At 37.4% G+C, this 21,478-nt stretch overlaps 1 protein-coding gene across 3 annotated transcripts in view; it reads left to right on the plus strand.

The window, feature by feature from the left end:
- The window catches only part of LOC127845488 (geranylgeranyl transferase type-2 subunit alpha-like), a 48,450-nt gene extending 27,899 nt beyond the window's left edge, over positions 1-20,551 (plus strand). For 2 of the 3 annotated variants that reach the window (XM_052376428.1, XM_052376425.1), the window contains exons 11-13: positions 15,087-15,215; positions 16,971-17,243; positions 17,519-20,551. In XM_052376428.1, the coding sequence (XP_052232388.1) occupies positions 15,087-15,215; positions 16,971-17,243; positions 17,519-17,676 (560 nt within the window). In that variant the 3' untranslated portion in view covers positions 17,677-20,551. The remainder of the gene's footprint in view (positions 1-15,086; positions 15,216-16,970; positions 17,244-17,518) is intronic. The other variant, XM_052376426.1, reaches the window with a different exon arrangement.
- The last annotated feature ends 927 nt before the right edge of the window (positions 20,552-21,478 follow it).

Consider the following 21,478-nt stretch of genomic DNA (forward strand, 5'->3'; position numbering starts at 1 on the left):
AATCAGCAAAAATTGTGAATGTGTAGTAGCTTAATCAGCAAACATTGTGAATGGTAGTAGCTTAATCAGCAAACATTGTGAATGGTAGTATAGTAGCTTAATCAGCAAACATTGTGAATGGTAGTAGCTTAATCAGCAAACATTGTGAATGGTAGTAGCTTAATCAGCAAACATTGTGAATGATAGTAGCTTAATCAGCAAACATTGTGAATGGTAGTAGCTCAGCAAACATTGTGAATGGTAGTAGCTTAGTCAGCAAACATTGTGAATGGTAGTAGCTTAATCAGCAAACATTGTGAATGGTAGTAGCTTAATCAGCAAACATTGTGAATGGTAGTAGCTCAGCAAACATTGTGAATGGTAGTAGCTCAGCAAACATTGTGAATGGTAGTAGCTCAGCAAACATTGTGAATGGTATAGCTTAATCAGCAAACATTGTGAATGGTAGTAGCTTAATCAGCAAACATTGTGAATGGTAGTAGCTTAATCAGCAAACATTGTGAATGGTAGTAGCTTAATCAGCAAACATTGTGAATGGTAGAAGCTTAATCAGCAAACATTGTGAATAGTAGTAGCCTCAGCAAACATGTGAATGGTAGTAGCTTAATCAGCAAATATTGTGAATGGTAGTAGCTTAATCAGCAAACATTGTGAATGGTAGTAGCTTAATCAGCAAACATTGTGAATGGTAGTAGCTCAGCAAACATTGTGAATGGTAGAAGCTCAGCAAACATTGTGAATGGTAGTAGCTCAGCAAAATTGGAATGGTAGTAGCTTAATCAGCAAACATTGTGAATGGTAGTAGCTTAATCTGCAAACATTGTGAATAGTAGTAGCTCAGCAAACATTGTGAATGGTAGTAGCTCAGCAAACATTCTGAATGGTAGTAGCTCAGCAAACATTGGAATGGTAGTAGCTTAATCAGCAAACATTGTGAATGGTAGTAGCTCAGCAAACATTGTGAATGGTAGTAGCTCAGCAAACATTGTGAATGGCAGTAGCTTAATCAGCAAACATTGTGAATGGTAGTAGCTTAATCAGCAAACATTGTGAATGGTAGTAGCTCAGCAAACATTGTGAATGGTAGTAGCTCAGCAAACATTGTGAATGGTAGTAGCTTAATCAGCAAACATGTGAATGGTAGTAGCTTAATCAGCAAACATTGTGAATGGTAGTAGCTTAATCAGCAAACATTGTGAATAGTAGTAGCTCAGCAAACATTGTGAATGGTAGTAGCTTAATCAGCAAACATTGTGAATGGTAGTAGCTTAATCAGCAAACATTGTGAATGGTAGTAGCTCAGCAAACATTGTGAATGGTAGAAGCTCAGCAAAATTGTGAATGGTAGTAGCTCAGCAAACATTGTGAATGGCAGTAGCTTAATCAGCAAACATTGTGAATGGTAGTAGCTTATCAGCAAACATTGTGAATGGTAGTAGCTCAGCAAACATTGTGAATGGTAGTAGCTCAGCAAACATGTGAATGGTAGTAGCTTAATCAGCAAACATGTGAATGGTAGTAGCTTAATCAGCAAACATTGTGAATGGTAGTAGCTTAATCAGCAAACATTGTGAATAGTAGTAGCTCAGCAAACATTGTGAATGGTAGTAGCTTAATCAGCAAACATTGTGAATGGTAGTAGCTTAATCAGCAAACATTGTGAATGGTAGTAGCTCAGCAAACATTGTGAATGGTAGTAGCTCAGCAAACATTGTGAATGGTAGTAGCTTAATCAGCAAACATTGTGAATGGTAGTAGCTTATCAGCAAACATTGTGAATGTAGTAGCTTAATCAGCAAACATTGTGAATGATAGTAGCTTAATCAGCAAACATTGTGAATGATAGTAGCTTAATCAGCAAACATTGTAAATGGTAGTAGCTCAGCAAACATTGTGAATGGTAGTAGCTCAGCAAACATTGTGAATGATAGTAGCTTAATCAGCAAACATTGTGAATGGTAGTAGCTTAATCAGCAAACATTGTGAATAGTAGTATCAGCAAACATTGTGAATGGTAGTACCTTAATCAGCAAACATTGTGAATGGTAGTACCTAATCAGCAAACATTGTGAATGGTAGTACCTTAATCATCAAACATTGTTAATGGTAGTACCTTAATCAGCAAACATTGTAAACGGATTGGCAAACTACAAAATATTTGACTAATAATAATATCCAAACTTATATTGAACATAGCGCACTTTTATTTAGTACCAGTGGACTAATTTAGAATATTTAAAAGGCACCCCCCTCCCCCCCCCCACACACACACTGCGGCTTGTTAATTTTTCAGAATATGAGACTGTCCAGAATGCATTTTTTACGGACCCAGATGACCAGAGTGCTTGGTTCTACCATCGCTGGCTGTTAGGTAGAGGTAGGTACTTCGTTTCTTTGATTCTAAAATGTCAGTGACATATCAAGTGTTGTCATTATGTACTGTACATCATCTGAGCTGTGCTCCCTGAAAATGTGATGTCATGCATGTGCTTAAAGTATTGTCCTAGATTAGCCTGTACTATCTTCACTGGCTAATGACACATTTTTCACAAAAAAATGGATTTTTGCCCTGAAGAGACTTCCTTTCAACAAATATTACAATAAAAGCAAAACATGTCATCCCGGTTTAGCCTGTGTGGACTGCATAGGCTGATTTGGGATGACACTTTACCCACATGCATAAGTCCCATATTCCAAGAGTGATGCTTGTATGCTTCTGTACTATTATTAAAAATCTCAAGGAACTGTCTGGAAGTCAGTATGCTTGATTATTCATTCCTCTTGATAATTCAAAATGTTGTGTGTTTATATATCAGTGAGTGTCATACAAACAGTATTAGTATAGCTGTATTTGCTGAATGGTGGAACATAAATAATGAAAGTTTCATCAAGTTTCATGGGAGTCAATAATAAAACATTTACATGAAGCTTTCTTGAAAAATTGAATAATTTGAGTCTTGATGTGGGAAAATGGGGTTTAACCCTTGTCTACTTAGGTATGTATTTTATGCATTTGTAGTCCTTTAGAAAGTTAAATTTAATTACAGACCTTTCTTACTAGATTGAAGTTTTAAAGGGTTTATTTCCAACCTTAGATACTAATGAGCAGAAAACAGCATAAAACCTGAACAGACTGTGAGTTACTCGCAGGCTGTTCTGGTTTAATGCTGTCTGCACATAGATATTTTCACTTTGTTTCTGAGAGGGAAAGGTTAATACATATGTGTTAAGTATCTCTCAGATAAGCATGTGCATTTGCACTTTTTAATAAGGGACACTTTCTGCTGAGACAGGATTTTTGTTTAGAAATGTCTGTCTTCTTTCAAAATTACAATGCAATTTGAAAGTGTCGTTCTTTATTAGCCTGTGCCGAATGCATGACACTTTATGCTTGTTCCATAAGACTGCTGCTAGTTTAGAACAAAAGATAATAACATTAAGGTATTTGTTTTGTAACTCTTGATTAATGTTCCAAAACTTATAATGGACTTATGTTGCTTATAACTTATATAATGGACTTATAATTATATGTTATTGTTTCCTCAGCTAAAACCAAACCGAGTGTGAGTTGCATGTTTGTGTCCAGGGACCAGGGCACCTTATGATTGTCACTACACAGGCTGTCAAGGTGAGGAGTATAAATTAAATCTTCAAGCTTGAAATAGTCATATTTGGCCCAGAAAAGATATTCAGTCGAAACCCGATGCTGGAACTCCCCTGGGACCGACAACATAAGTTTAAGCCATCTGGAATTCGAGCCAACCGATTTATAATATGCTTATGTTTACTAACTTGAATCTGCAATAAATTAATATCTCCAGTTGAAGAGTATTTTATACTGCCTTAACCCCGTACTTCTTTCTGCTATTGAGTAATAAGAACTAAACATATAATATAATACTTTTATTAATTTTTTTTTGTTAGTTAAACAAACAATCAAACAAATCCTGTAATAAACACATATTATGTAATAACACTTTTACATTGTACATGCTATGATGAAGCCGTTTCAGTCGAAATACTACTCTATTTATTCAAAACTGCACCCGTACCCGAGAGTGCACCCGTTATGCGGTGCTCTTGTCTAAATTACCAGCAATAGACGTTCACTTCCAAGTGTAAATATGTCCAGAGCTCCACATAAGATTTTAACGAAAATAGTAACTGACCCCTCTTGATCATGCAACATTGCCATTGACCACCAAGTCAACTATATAAATAATCATTGACCTCCTAAGTTTAACAATGCAAATATTCATTGACCCCCAAGTAATCTATGCAAATGATGATATTATTCCCAAGTCGACAATGCAGATATTCATTTACCCCAAAGTCAACAATGCAAGTGTTCTTTGACCCCCAAGTCAACCATGCAAATGTTTGTTGACCCCCAGTCAACAATGCAAATGTTAATTTACCTTCAAATCAATCATGCAAGTGATTATTTACCCCCAAATCAACAATGCTTATGTTAATTAACCCTCAAGTCAACAATGCAAATATTCATTTATCCACAAGTCAACAATGCAAAATGTTTATTGACCCCAAGTCATCAATGCAAATATTTGTTTACCCTCAATATCAATAATGCCAATGATCATTAACCCCCAAGGCATTGATGCACCTGACATTTGACGTCCAAAGTCGACAATACAAAGTATCAATGTAATGTTTAAAGACTCTCATTCAAAGCAATGTTAAGCATTTGATATTTGATATATTCAAGGTAAAAAATTAAATATTGGTATGTAGTTGACGACAATCATCATCAATTACTTTGAATCTTTAAGAGCTTTGTAAATTTGAACAAGACTAATGGAACAATCTAACATCAACAATGTAAAATAGTTACAGTAATACTAATTTATTTGTTTTGTTGACAGTTGAAAACTATATAAATCCAGGATAAATGCCTACATCAACTGCAAGAGTACATATTTGACCCCTCAACTATTTCTCATTTATATATTTCCCAAATTTTAGTGCGTAATTAAGTGCAGCTCTGTGTGTTGTAAGACAATTTTTAGCGATAGTGCTCTCTAAACTTTCTTTATAAAGTAAGTTATTGACTTAATATGCCCCCTTCGAAGAAGAGGGGGTATATTGCTTTGCACATGTCGGTCGGTCTGTCGGTCGGTCTGTCGGTCGGTCCCGTCCACCAAGTGGTTTCCGGATGATAACTCAAGAACGCTTGGGCCTAGGATCATGAAACTTCATAGGTACATTGATCATGACTCACAGATTACCCCTATTGATTTTGAGGTCACTAGGTCAAAGGTCAAGGTCACAGTGACCCGAAATAGTAAAATGGTTTTCCGGATGATAACTCAAGAATGCTTAGGCCTAGGATCATGAAACTTGATAGGTAGATTGATCATGACTCGCAGATGACCCCTATGACTTTCAGGTCACTAGGTCAAAGGTCAAGGTCACAGTGACCCGAAATAGTAAAATGGTTTCCGGATGATAACTCAAGAACGCTTACGCCTAGGATCATGAAACTTGATAGGTAGATTGATCAAGACTCGCAGATGACCCCTATTGATTTTCAGGTCACTAGGTCAAAGGTCAAGGTCACAGTGACCCAAAATAGTAAAATGGTTTCCGGATGATAACTCAAGAATGCTTATGCCTAGGATCATGAAACTTCGTAGGTAGATTGATAATTGCTGGCAGATGACCCCTATTGATTTTCAGGTCACTAGGTCAAAATTTCAAGGTCAAGGTGACCCGAAATAGTAAAATGGTTTCCGGATGATAACTCAAGAACGCTTATGCCTAGGATCATGAAACTTTATAGGTACATTGATCATGACTCGCAGATGACCCCCTATTGATTTTCAGGTCACTAGGTCAAAGGTCAAGGTCACGGTGACCCGAAGAAGTAAAATGGTTTCCGGATGATAACTCAAGAACGCTTATGCCTAGGATCATGAAACTTGATAGGTAGATTGATCATGACTGGCAGTTGAACCCTATTGATTTTCAGGTAACTATATCAAAGGTCAAGGTCACGGTGACCTGAAATAGTAAAATGGTTTCCGGATGATAACTCAAGAACGCTATTGGCTACGATCATGAAACTTCATAGGTACATTGATCATGACTTGCAGATGACCCCTATTGATTTTGAGGTCACTAGGTCAAAGGTCATGGTCATGGTGACCCTAAATAGTAAAAATGGTCTCCGGATAATAATACAAGAACGCTTATGCTTAGGATCATGAAACTTCATAGGTACATTAATCGTGACTCACAGATGATCCCTATCGATTTTTAGGTCACTAGGTCAAAGGTCAAGTTCACGGTGACCTGAAATAGTAAAATGGTTTCCGGATGATAACTGAAGAACGCTTATTCCTAGGATCATGAAACTTGATAGGTTGATTGATCATGACTCTCAGATGACCCCTATTGATTTTCAGGTCACTAGGTCAAAGGTCAAGGTCACGGTGACCCTGAAATAGTAAATGGTTTCCGGATGATAACTCAAGAACGCTTATGGCTAGGATCATGAAGCTTCATAGATACATTGATCATGACTGGCAGATGACCCCTATTGATTTCAGGTCACTATATCAAAGGTCAAGGTCACAGTGACAAAAAACATATTCACACAATGGCTGTCGCTACAACGGAGAGCCCATATGGGGGGCATGCATGTTTTACAAACAGCCCTTGTTTAATTAGTATTGTAAGTGATTCGTCCAAAAAGTTTACAATTTGAAGGTAATACAAATTAAGATGATTGTGCAGTTGTCCAGAAAAAGCCTTTCTAAAATCTTGAAATCTCCAGCACTAGGTTCTCATTCTATGTTAGTCCTATTCAGTTTAGCTCAATTGAATCAAAAGCCTAGGCTTATGGAAATGCTGTGGAGTCCATTCACTGGGTAGAACCAGTACTTTTTGTCAATGGGAGAGATTTTAAGAACACTCCCTCAGTGGGGATGGAACTGGTGACCTCCATGTAGTTAGGTGGACACAATATCGACTTTTTTATGCCCCTGGATCGAGTGATCGGGGGTATATTGTTTTGGGCCTGTCTGTCTGTCATTTTCTCACTTTGTCATTCTGTCCCAAAACTTTAACCTTGGTTAAAGTTTTGCGATAACTTTTGCAATATTGAAGATAGCAACTTGATATTTGGCATGCATGTGTATCTCATGGAGCTGCACATTTTGAGTGGTGAAAGGTCAAGGTCATCCTTCAAGGTCAAAGGTCAAATATTTGGCTTCAAAGCAGCGCAATAGGGGGCATTGTGTTTCTGACAAACACATCTCCCCTGTTGTCCCCTACCGGTGAAATCGGAGGGGACTTATGGTTTGCGCTCTGTGTGTCCGTCAGTCAGTCAGTCTGGATCCTGCGATAACTTTTAAAAGTTCTTCATATTTTTTTCATGAAACTTGAAACATGAATAGATGGCAATATTGAGATTATGCACATCATTTCATTTTGTTCTTACCTCAAAATTCTGGTTGCTATGGCAACAACTTTTTTTATTATTCTGACAATGGTGGAGTTTCACCGGTTGGGGACCATGTTGCTTGACAATAGCGTTGTTATCTCATCCCTTTGACAGATATCCCCATCGAGCTGTGAAGTCAAGGTTGTGGTTAACGGAGAGGAGAAGGCAGGGAAGTGGCGTACACACCGGAACCAGGAGAATGTCTACTCCAAACTGTGGATATCCTTCCAGTACCTAGTGTTAGCACTTTCATTTGAGCCTAGCTGTAGAAAAAAACATGGCTTCATGCATTTGCCTAAATTTTCCTCCTATAGTAGCTTGTGCAGTCTGCAGAGGGTAATAAGGGACGACACTTTCCGCAACTGAATTTTGGCAAAGAAAAGACTACCTTTAAATAAAAAATACCAGAGAAGCGGAAATTATCGTCCCTTTAGCGTGTACAGACTTGACATTGTGGACATGCTGATCTGCGACGAGACTTTAACCCTTTCAGTGCGGGAACCGAATTTTGAAGGCCTTTGCAAACAGTTTGGATCCAGATGAGACGCCACAGAATGTGGCGTCTCATCAGGATCCGAACTGTTTGCTATTCTGATAATATTCTTTGAAAAAAATCGAAGAAAATGCTAATTTTAGAAATTCAGCAGACGACATTTTAGCAGACGACAAATTTCCCAGCATGCAAAGGGTTAACCACTTGCATAAATGCCAGTTTTCCCAGATCGTGGCTCATTTCATTGTCCCATGTGTTAAAGGAGCTAATGGTAGGGATGTTTACAATCATTATGTGTTGTGTCTGAAATCACAGAATTAAACATCATGTCCTTCTAAGTGATTTATTGGCTGAAATGCCATCTGAACTGAGACTTAAAGAGTGTGATTCGTATTAAGGCATAATGGCAGGATAGCAATTGAAGAAAACCATATCATGTGCAGCTCATGACAGCAAATAAAAATTTCAGGTAATTAGCCTATGCTTTAGGTGTTCAAATTTGGTGTATAAATTTGATAGTAAACCCATATCATATAAAAAGTATGTACATGTATATAATAATGGCAATTTCACATAATACTATTTGTATCCCTATATGTACATATACTTACGGTTTGTAGGTTATTTTCTAGAGGAAAATATGTAAAGAATACAAGTGAACACATTTTTGGAATTACACAGATTAATTTGCCTCCAACTAATTTTAATGGCTACATACCCCGGTATATGAACAGTTTTCTAAAGAAAACAAAGTATGCTGCTCATTTCTCATTGCAACTTATAATAGGACCAATTTGTTTTGAGTTTTATTAAATAATTTAAAACAAAAAATATTTGATAATGGACTATTTAATCCATGCGTAGTTCGGAGTTATTCTAGAAATTATTCACTAAAGTTAATTCTTTAACTGTGCTGCACATCTTCAAGTCTGCTGATGGGTCGTCATGGTTACCAGCCACACAGGAAGTGGATGTGCTGGTGTCTGCAGACAGCGATGACTGGGGGTCTTCTGACATTGTTCAGTTGTCAGCTGACCAGTCAGAGAGCTGGACACTGACCCAAGCTGACCAGGGGTCAAGGTTTAGGTGGGGGTCGCTGTCAGAAATGTTGGGTATTAAATGGTTATTGTGTAATGTTACTTTAAGCATGTTGGGTATTTTGTGGTTTATGTGCTGGAACAGATTTTAGAGCACACAAAATTGAGGACACTGCTCAAAAGTCGCAGAATGGGCTTGATCAGTTTGGCGGCCCATTGTAATTATTGGCTAAATCCAGAGAATTTCTTAATCTTATTATAATATAATTGCAGTTAAGGTTTTTGAAGCATAGTCTTTTTTATTGTAATTTAATATTTTTAAAACTATATTAAATTTTAAATGATTGCAATATCTTTTGTGTTAAACAGTCCACAAAGGCAGTATGGGGGAAGCACAAATGAGCAGGATGCAGCACCCTGTCTATTTCGTCAGTGGACTGAGTGACGAATTTAAGATTCTAACAAATAATTCTGTCCAATGTTTAAACAAAATTAAGACTGAATTACCATAGGCATAAGACATTAAAATCCAACGTAATCCTCACATACATACTTTGTCTGTTTCGTAATCAAGATAAATCAGGTTTTGACACTAAGGGGTTCACATTATACAGTGACATGTGGCACTGCTGTAAAATGCGGATGCAGTTAAGCTGTATAGAATGTGTTGACTTTTTATTTAGGTAGAATAGTAATGATAAGCACTAACTGTTAACAACTTTATTACCCATTGTGTGTATTTTGTTTTTCAAGGCAATTGGCTTTGTTGTTTCAAACACTTGTTAACAGTTATTTGGTCCTGCTAATCAGCTAATCATAACAATTAACTTGTCAACGGAATAAAAAAATAAGGGCCCATGACAAACAGGACTTCCAAGTGTCCTCCCTTTTCCCCACCACGATTTGTCGCAACCCGAATCTGCGTTTATTGCGGGCATGTATTTCAAACAAATTAAATATTGACTGATGCAATTTTTTTCCAATTTGAAATTTTGCGATTTTAAGTGCTGAAGAAATGGTCTTTTTTTGAAAACAAAATTTGGTGCTGATAAAAATAAATGGTTTCACAGTATTACACCACTCTGTTTCAGTGATGAGCTGAGTTCTCGCCACTTCTGACACTCTTCAGCGTGAACTGCAGTCCATTCAGGATCTCTACCAACTGGAGCCTGACAACAAATGTGAGCACCTGCTTGTCTGGCTTGCTTTCAGCAGTCTGTTTGAAACATTCTGCCAGCACTGAACAGTGATGGGCATACAATCAAAAAGATGTTAGTCATGTTAAAATAAGCCAACCAAATTTCTGCTTCAAGGCTGGTTTGATCCATTGATTATTCACAAAGTGGTTGAGATTTTTCTTCTTGTGCATGCATTGCTGTTTATGTTATGGTTGAGGATTACATTTCAGAAATTTATATAAACATTCACATGTCCTATGCGTCATTTATACAGAATCTATAAAGATATCTGACCAAGGCCCATAACTGACCAAGGACTATAACTGTCCAAGGCCTATAACTGACCAAGACTATAACTGACTAAGGTCTATAACTGACCAAGGACTATAACTGACCAAGGCCTATATCTGACCAAGGCCTATAACTGACCAAGGCCTATAACTGACCAAGGACTATAACTGACCAAGGACTATAACTAACCAAGGGACTATAACTGACCAAGGACTATAACTTACCAAGGCATATATCTGACCAAGGACTATAACTGACCAAGGACTATAACTGACCAAGGCCTATAACTGACCAAGGACTATAACTGACCAAGGACTATAACTGACCAAGGACTATAACTGACCAAGGACTATAACTTACCAAGGCCTATATCAGACCAAGGACTATAACTTACCAAGGCCTATATCTGACTAAGGACTATAACTGACCAAGGACTATAACTTACCAAGGCCTATATCAGACCAAGGACTATAACTGACGTAGGACTATAACTGACCAAGGCCTATATCAGACCAAGGACTATAACTGAACAAGGACTATAACTTACCAAGGCCTATATAAGTCCAAGGACTATAACTGACCAAGGACTATAACTTACCAAGGCCTATATCTGACCAAGGACTGTAACTGACTAAGCCTATATCAGTCCAAGGACTATAACTGACCAAGGACTATAACATATCAAGGCCTATATCAGACCAAGGACTATAACTGATCAAGGACTATAACTTACCAGTGCCTTTATCTGATGACAAAGGCTTATAACTTATCAAGGCCTATAACTGATCAAGGCTTATAACTGACCAAAGGCCTATAACTGACCAAGGCCTATAACTGATCAAGGGCCCATAACTGGCCAAGGCCTATATCTGACCAAGGCTTATAACTTATCAATGCTCATAACTTACCAAGGCCTATATCTGACCAAGGACTATAACTGACCAAGGCTTATAACTGACCAAGGCCTATAACTGACCAAGGCTTATAACTGACCAAGGCCTATAACTGACCAAGGACTATAACTGACAAAGGCTTATAACTGACCAAGGACTATAACTAACCAAGGAATATAACTTACCAAGGCCTATAACTGACAAAGGCCTATAACTGACCAAGGACTATAACTGACCAAGGCCTATAACTGACCAAGGCCTATAACTGACCAGGACTATATCTGACCATAGCATATAACTGTCCAAGGCTTATAACTGACCAAGGACTATAACTGACCAAGGCTTATAACTCACCAAGGACTATAACTGACCAAGGCTCATAACTCACCAAGGCCTATAACTGACCAAGGCCTATATCTGACCAAGGACTATAACTGACCAAGGACTATAACTTACCAAGGACTGTAACTGACCAAGGACTATAACTTACCAAGGACTATAACTTACCAAGGACTATAACTGACTAAGGCCTATATCAGACCAAGGACTATAACTGATCAAGGCCCATAACTGACCAAGGCCTATATCTGACCAAGGCTTATAACTGATCAAGGCCTATAAACTGATCAAGGCTTATAACTGACCAAAGGCCTATAACTGACCAAGGCCTATAACTGACCAAGGCGTATATATCTGACCAAGGCTTATAACTTATCAAGGCTCATAACTGACCAAGGCCTATGTCTGACCAAGGCTTATAACTGACCAAGGCTTATAACTGACCAAGGCCTATAACTGACCAAGGCCTATAACTGACCAAGGCCTATAACTGACCAAGGACTATAACTGACCAAGGCCTATATCTGACCAAGGACTATAACTGACCAAGGCCTATAACTGACCAAGGACTATAACTGACCAAGGACTATAACTGACCAAGGCCTATAACTGGCCAAGGCCTATAACTTACCAAGGCCTATAACTGACGAAGGCTTATAACTTACCAAGGACTATATCTGACCAAGGACTATATCTGACCAAGGACTATAACTGACCAAGGACTATAACTTACCAAGGACTATAACTTACCAAGGACTATAACTGACCAAGGACTATAACTTACCAAGGACTATAACTTACCAAGGACTATAACTGACTAAGGCCTATATCAGACCAAGGACTATAACTGATCAAGGCCCATAACAGACCAAGGCCTATATCTGACCAAGGCTTATAACTGATCAAGGCCTATAACTGATCAAGGCTTATAACTGACCAAAGGCCTATAACTGACCAAGGTCTATAACTGACCAAGGCGTATATATCTGACCAAGGCTTATAACTTATCAAGGCTCATAACTGACCAAGAACTATAACTGACCAAGGACTATAACTGACCAAGGCCTATAACTGACCAAGGCCTATAACTGACCAAGGACTATAACTGACAAAGGCTTATAACTGACCAAGGACTATATCTGACCAAGGACTATAACTGACTAAGGCCTATATCAGACCAAGGACTATAACTGATCAAGACCCATAACTGACCAAGGACTATATCTGACCAAGGCTTATAACTGATCAAGGCCCATAACTGATCAAGGCTTATAACTGACCAAGGCCTATAACTGACAAAGGCCTATAACTGACCAAGGCTCATAACTGACCAAGGTGTATATCTGACCAAGGCTTATAACTGGTCAAGGCTCATAACTGACCAAGGCCTATATCTTGGTCAAGGCCCATAACTGACCAAGGCCTATATCTGACCAAGGCTTATAACTGATCAAGGCCCATAACTGATCAAGGCCCATAACTGACCAAGGTCTTTAATTGACCAAGGCCCATAACTGACAAAGGCATATATCTGACCAAGGCCTATATCTGACCAAGGACTATATCTGATCAAGGACTATAACTGTCCAAGGCCAATAACTGACCAAGGCCCATAACTGACCAAGGCCTATAACTGACCAAGGCCTATATCTGACCAAGGACTATAACTGACCAAGGCCTATATCTGACCAAGGCCTGCAACTGATCAAGGCCCATAAGTGACCAAGGTCTTTAACTGACCAAGACTTATAACCGACCAAGGCCTATATCTGACCAAGGACTATAACTGACCAAGGACTATAACTGACCAAGGCCTATAACTGACCAAGGCCTATATCTGACCAAGGCCTATATCTGACCATAGCATATAACTGTCCAAGGCTTATAACTGACCAAGGACTATAACTGACCAAGGGTTATAACTTACCAAGGCATTTAACTGACCAAGGGTTATAACTGACCAAAGGCCTATAACTGACCAAGGCCTATATCTGACCAAGGCCTATATCTGACCATAGCATATAACTGACCAAGGCTTATAACTGACCAAGGCCTATAACTGACCAAGGGTTATAACTTACCAAGGCATTTAACTGACCAAGGCCTATAACTGACCAAGGACTATAACTGACCAAGGCCTTTAATTGACCAAGGCCTATATCTGACCAAGGCCTATATCTGACCAAGGATTATAACTGACCAAGGCTTATAACTGACCAAGGCCTACAACTTATCAATGCCTGTAACTCTGTCTGCCAAAGAGGTGATTATAGCTAAGCACGCTTTTCATAGACAGGAAACCATTCTGCATACATCAATATTAAGATCATTGTTCACTTGTTATGATTTAGAAGACATTTACTACAGTCATGGGTGAATTTGTGTGCATTTCTGTAAAGGAATTCTATTGTTACATTTTTGCAAGGGCCTTTTTTCTATTTTCAAAAATAAATATGTTTTTAAGACAAGTTTCTCCCATGAAATTCCAGCTAGCATTGACAATACTCCATGAAAAGTTTAAGCATGCGTACTTGTGTCAAAGTAAATCAAACATTGTTAACATGTTACAAATATTATCACCAGACAAACAGTCAAGACCTACATTTTTAGCTCGGCTGTTTTCGGAGAAAACCCGAGGTATTTTTATAGCCAGCTCGTCGTCCGGCGTCCACGGTCGGCCGTGCTAAAACATTAACATTGGCTCTGAAATCAAAGTGCTTCCACCTACAACTTCATATGTAGACACACCTTGATGAGTTCTACATGCCACACCCATTTTTGGGTCACTAGGTCAAAGGTCAAGGTCACTGTGAACTCTAAAAAAAATAATTCTGACAAGCTTTCATTGATTCAAAAATGCACCCGCAGCTGAGAGTTGGCACTCATTATGCGGTGCTCTTTTTTAAAGTTAAATCAGCGTAATTGAATCATGTATAATATTTATGTCTATTTCACTGTATTTTACATAAGATCTGTGCTCTGGGAAAATAGTGCGTAATGCATGCGAGTAAAGTGAAGTTCCAGATTAGCCTGTGTGGACTGCACAGGCTAATCAGGGAGGACACTTTCCTCTTAATCTGGATTTTTTTTTTAGAAGAGACTTCCTTAACATGGAAAATTCCTAAAATCGGAAATTGACTGCACAGGCTTATCTGAGACTACACTTTACTGTCATTCATTAAGCCAAGTTTTCCCAGCCATGTCTTATTTCATAAAGCAGCGCTTTTGTTTTATTGTCAGGGGTTCTACTCACTATTGTGTCATAAAGCAGCCCTATTGTTGTGTTACCAGGGTTTCTTATCACTATTGTGTCATAAAGCAACACTATTGTTGTGTTACCAGGGTTTCTTATCACTATTGTGTAATAAAGCAACACTATTGTGTTACCAGGGGTTCTACTCACTATTGTGTCGCTGATGAAGGCTCTAGACCCACGCCAGTACTGGGAGAAAATTGAGGGTTACCTGGCCAAACTGACCTCCATAGATCCCCTGAGAATCAACTACTACCAGGACTTGAGTATGAAATGTGCCACGTTTTAGGAAAACTGGGCTTAATGCTTGTGTGAAATGTGTTTTATTTGATTAGCATGTGCAGTCGCTTGTATTCAGTTTCTGTGGAGTCTTCAGTTTTATGGAAGTGTGTTCTTAATGAAAATCAAGTTTAGGTAGAAAGTGTCGCCCCTGATAACTTGAGTGACTGCCAGGCTAATCTGGGACAACACTTTAGGCACATGCATTATGCCCCGTTTTCCCAGATCAAGGCTCATATGTGGTTGTGCTGTTATTTTCTGTCAAACAAGAAATACCTTATTTCAGTATTTTCATAATTGGTTGTTTTATTCAATATTTGGTTATTTATTTCTTTCTTCTTGACTACCGTGATATATTGGAGTTTCAGTGTACCTCAGTTGGTAAAGCACTGGGTTACAAATCCAAGATTGAATAAGTTGCATGGGGATTGGTGATGGTGATGCTTTTTCCTCTGATCATTTAAAGTGGTATGTTGGAGGAAATTATATTACAGATTTTTAGTTCAAACGGTCAAATATCAAGGTCAATTCTGCTTATAACATTAAATTTGTTCCTTACAATTACGTCAGAATGATTTCACCTATGATTTCACCAGGCAAACGGTGTAGTGTTTACCTGGGTAAAAGTGAGACAAAATTAAGGTCATCATGTCAAAGTTCAAGGTTACAGTGGCTTTTATAACATCTACAATATCTTAAGGATACTTAGGATCAAACAAAGTGTATTCCATTAAGTCTTCATGAAGGATGACTCCTAATGATTTTCAGATCAAGTGATTCGAGTTCAAGGTCACAGGGCCGACTGCTGCAAGTAGGGGAGGGGGTGTTACATGTTTTACGGAGATCTCTTGTTAATCTTACAAATTTTACATGTATTCTATTGGTGGCTACCATAATTTTGGTTACAGAAGGCCATGATATCATTATTTAAGGTAAATGTTTTTTTTAAGTTGCATTTGTACTCATTTGAAAAATGCCTGTTTTGATGGAACTCTCGAGCGGGCGGCAGCAGTATATATTTCTATATATTCTTCCAGAGCGTAACTTTTTCCACCATGAAATAAAATGGATTTTCAAATTACAATTAAACTTGCAAAATGATTAACCAAATGTGCAACAAACTGGTCCCAAAGTACAATAAGGTAACAATTCAATGTTAAATATAGAAAAGAAGTCCTCAACACTTTGCCTGGAGCATAACTTTGTCCTGCGTGTATGTTTTTTTCAAATTAAATGACAGAAGTGATGAGCATGATGGGATGGAGTGCCATTTTAATGATTCGAGCCCATAAGTCAAAGGTTAAAATGGCATTTCAAGGTCAAACTTTTATGTTATTAATTCATCTTGAGTACTTAGTTTGGAATATAACCTGTACAGTATTTATGGTCAAGGTCACAGACAAAAGTAAAGTATGGGAAAACAGAGCTTACAGCATATGCATACTGTCTTCCCAGATAAGCCTAAGCAGTCCGCGGACACGACTCTTTCTGCATAGGAAGGATTTTTATTTAAAGAAGACTTTCTTTAAAAGAAAAATTATATAAAAGCAGAAAGGGTCGTGCCTTATTTTCCTGTGTGGACTAATCAGAGTTAACACTATCCGCCATTATTTGTTTAGATCAGACTTTCTTTAAATAAAAATTTCATTAAAACTAAAAGTGTCCTCCCTGATTAGCCTGACAGTTCATGCACTTGCATTAAGCCTAGTTTTCCCCAGAACGAGGCTCATATATAATTGCAGGAAGCCGCTATGTTGTGGAAAACTACTTCGAGGGATTTGACTTTAGTGGCAGAGTCATTTCTCTCCCCAATCATAGCCTGACGTGTGTCTACCACCCAGAGTTGTTCTCCATGGTTGTGAAGGTAGACTTGTCGCACAACAAACTCACCTCTCTAGCAGGCTTCAGCCATTTCCAGTGTGCAAGGGAGCTAACTCTAGATGACAATCAAATTGCAAACCTGGAGGAGTTGTCATTCTTGAAGGATTTGTCACTGCTGTCTGTGATGAACAATGGTATCTTGTATTTTTTTCACTTGGGGGGAAAAAAGACTTAATAATATTTGAAAAATTGCTTTAAATTAAACTTGCTTTTAAGTATATTAAGTTTTGATATTTTCGTCAATTCCTTTATACAACTTTTTCTTGACCAGAAAGATCTTTTTTTATTTTTGTCATTGTTTCAATCTGTAACTACATGTAAGCAGCTTTTAAACAACATTATTACTAAATTTAAATAAGGATAATTATTCTAGTTTAAGAATTATAGAAAGTTTCCCTTGCATTTGTAGCCATAGCAACCCAGACAGCCTTGACCCCACTGGCCCGTTGCCCTCGACTGATCAAGTTGCATGTAGAGGGAAACCCAGTCTGTGAGCTCGTGCAATATTCTGATATCAAGCACACAGTGCCTTCACTGCACAATGTGAATGGACATATATTTGGGTAGTTGATAAAAGTTATGTATGCACTCGTTTTATGTTTTAATGACTTTCGCAAGGCCTTGTGGTTATCAGTGAGCATTTTGTTAAGTTTTGGTAAGTGAAACACTGCATTTGTATTATATGAATAATTAATTAGGGACTTGTTAATGGTATTGCCGTATATCTGTGCTGGTCATAAGACTTGATATATACTCATTTTCTAATTGATCATCCAAAAGTTATCATAAAATAAGCTTGCATGAGACTGAATATGGGACTATTATTAGAGGCTTTGAACAAGACAACAGCATCTGAACAAACAATCAATACATAATTTAAATTGGTCAATTGTATTTATATTTTTGTTCGCTTGGTACATGATAAAGGCTAGCTTGAATTTGAAATATGGTTTATGTTCCTAAAGAAAATGTTGACGAACAATTCTTCTAGTGACTTATGATAACAACTTTTTTGTAAATGGCTGTGTTCTGCTGTAATATGTTGAGATTTTACAGTGTTATCAAACAAACTAAAGATATGTTCACTTCTGTTACTGACACTAAACCGATTGCTCACCCAACAAGTTAAGTTGGCTCAGGTACTACTTAACAGAAAACTTGGTACCCTAAAGTATACTACAATGTACCCTGGGTACAGAAAATTTGATTGAAAGCACCTGGCCAGTGGCCATACTCCGGGGTACTTTTTAGTATATGTTCTGTACCTTTGGTACTTGAAGTATACTTGAGAGTACCTATGCTACTTTCAAGTAGTACCTGAGGCGACTTTACTTCACTACCTGTTTTTGTAAGCACCACTATCATTTTCAGACAGGTACACACATACCGGTACTTCAGATTGTTTGTGTAGAACATTCCTTTACAAGTACTGTGAAACCATTTATTTTCGTCGGAACAAAATTTCGCCCTTTTCATAAAAATGACTATTTCGTCCGCTCTTAAATTCGTCCATTTCTGGTTTTGAAAATAAAAACGTCCGATTTGTTTGTAATACATGTAATACGCGGTTGCGAAATAATCGTGCTGGGGAAAGAGAGGTGACACTTGGTAGTCACCTGCAGGAGGTGGGCCTTGTTTGGCATATGCCAATTAACATTAGTCTGTTATTTTAGGTGATAGTAACTGTCCCTTATTATTTCATGTCATTGACACGTTCTTTGTTATGATTAGCGGATAAGTGGGACTGAATAATCGTTAACGAGTGTTTTAAACAACGAAGCCAATTGCCAAATCAAAATGTTCTTTATTAATTTGTAACAAAGCGCAGAATATATTTCAGTCAGGTGTTGATCACACATCGTCATATTTTAATTGCATTTAATAGTATTGTCTTTAATCCGGATTCGCCGCGTGTAGGCTGTATAATCTGCTGTATAACACCCCTGAAAAACACAATACACACAATGGGTAATAAAGTTGTTAACAATTAGCGCTAATCAACACTATTATACCTAAACGAAGACGACGCATTCGATGCAGCCTTATTGCATTCGCGTTGTACAGGAAATGTCAGTTGTCAGTACACTGTATAATGAACACCCCTTTGTGTCAAAACCGGATTTAACTTGAGTGTGGATAGTCGACTGTTTCATGTTCTTTGTATCAATACCATCTGTGTATCTGTATTATAAGTATACCAGTCATCAAACAAGGTGCGCGCTTCCGCATATGGGTATCCGGACGGTAAAAAAATTGACCTACGGTTTAGCGTTCATGCCGTCAAACGCATTAAGCAATAAAACTCGTTTTTTTTTCACTATTTCTTTATTTGCAAAAAATACTAGTGGCTTATAACTTACCTTGCAATCTTTTTTCTCTCGCATTTTGCGAGTGTGCAAGTGTTAATTTCGAGCCCTGTGTACATGCGTTGATTACGCTGGATTTAAATGCCTCATGCCTACGGTAATTCAGTCTTATTTGTTTCAAATATGGGACATGATTGTTCGTTAGGATCTTGAATTCGTCCATCGGTCGAAGGACGAAAAAGGTCAAAATTAATGTCGGACGAATAATAATGGTTTCACAGTATTGGCTATTGCTGCAAGATTGATGAAATATTTTATCAAGGGTTTTGAACATGGGCACCTTCAAATTGTTGTTCACATTTTGTATGACATACAAAGAATAATGTCCTTTTTATCAAGACTTTTGTAAGCTTGTTCCAGGCATTACACAAATAAAAATGATTGGATGAAACCTTACAGACAAACTAACAAGATTTGAACCTGCTTACCTTGGTACTTAGGTTTCTTGATTTTGACAAAAGTGAAATGTGGCGCACCCATGTCCTACATATACATATCAAGTTGTTACTTAATCACACAAACACTTACACTGCATCCCTTCTGTCCTGCTTTATAACATAACATTGTGTTATAGAAAAAAATTCATGTTAGATGCGCCTTTGTTCAATAATTGGTCAATAAGTAACATTCGTAAAAAGTCAAGTTGGAGGTCCGTAACTGGGCCTTTGGAATTCTGAATACCCAGATTGTGACTTAAAGACTTTATGGTAGAATTTGCTTTTCTTGTTTGACCATCAGTTATTTGAACTTGTATATAATTATGATATGTAATCTTTAACACAAATGAAATCTTAACAAAAATTGTATTTATTATATGGTATTAACTTTTGTAGCGATGTGATTTTGAGAATTCCTTGGTCATGGCATTAATGCGTTCAAGTGCATGAAGTCAATCAAATGACAATGTTCATTGAGGTGCTACAGAACATATTTACATGTATTACTAATTTTACTATACTCAAATGCCAATGGTTGTTGTTTTCTGGGCATTGTTGTTGCTATGGTATTGTACTGTTTGTCCTTCAACGTGTTTTTCTAAACTGATATAATGTGCAATAAAACCAAATTATATTGAATGATATTTGTTTTTTAAAGGCAACATAATGCACATATATTGATGAACCAGTCATGGTGAACTGTATATTGTGCCATCACAAAGTGGTGTGGCTATGTGTATAATGAAAGCAGTAAAAGTTACGGTAATACATTTGTATTGTCATGACCTATTTGAACAATTATAGAAGAAGACTTTATATTGTCATGACCTATTAGAACAATTCAAGTAAGAAGACTTTATATTGTCATGACCTATTAGAACAATTTAAGTAAGAGGACATTATATTGTCATGACCTTTTAGAACAATTGAAGTAAGAGGACTTTATATTGTCATGACCTATTAGAATAACTCAAGTTAGAAGACTTTATATTGTTATGACCTATTAGAACAATTCAAGTAGGAAGACTTTATATTGGTATGACCTATTAAAACTATTCAAGTAAGAGGCCTTTATATTGTTATGACCTATAATTAGAACAATTAAAGTAAGGATACTTTATATTGTCATGACCTATTCGAACAATTCAAGTAGGAAGACTTTATATTGTCATGACCTATTAGAGCAATTCAAGTAGGAAGACTTTATATTGTCATGACCTATTAGAACAATTCAATTAAGAGGACATTATATTGTTATGACCTATTAGAACAATTCAAGTAAGAAGACTTTATATTGTCATGACCTATTAGAACAATTCGAGTAAGAGGACTTTAGGTTGTCATGACCTATTAGAACAATTTAAGAAAGAAAAATATATTGTCATGGCCTATTAGAACAATTCAAGTAACTGGACTTCATATTGTTATGACCTATTAGATCAATTAAAGTAAGGAGACTTTATATTATCATGACCTATAAGAACAATTTAGTGGGAAGACCTAATTTTGTCATGACCTATTAGAACAATTAAAGTAAGAAGACTTATACTGTCATGACCTATTAGA

The sequence above is a fragment of the Dreissena polymorpha genome, chromosome 9 (genome assembly GCF_020536995.1).
Source record: "Dreissena polymorpha isolate Duluth1 chromosome 9, UMN_Dpol_1.0, whole genome shotgun sequence".
In the NCBI taxonomy this organism is placed as follows: Eukaryota; Metazoa; Mollusca; class Bivalvia; order Myida; family Dreissenidae; genus Dreissena; species Dreissena polymorpha.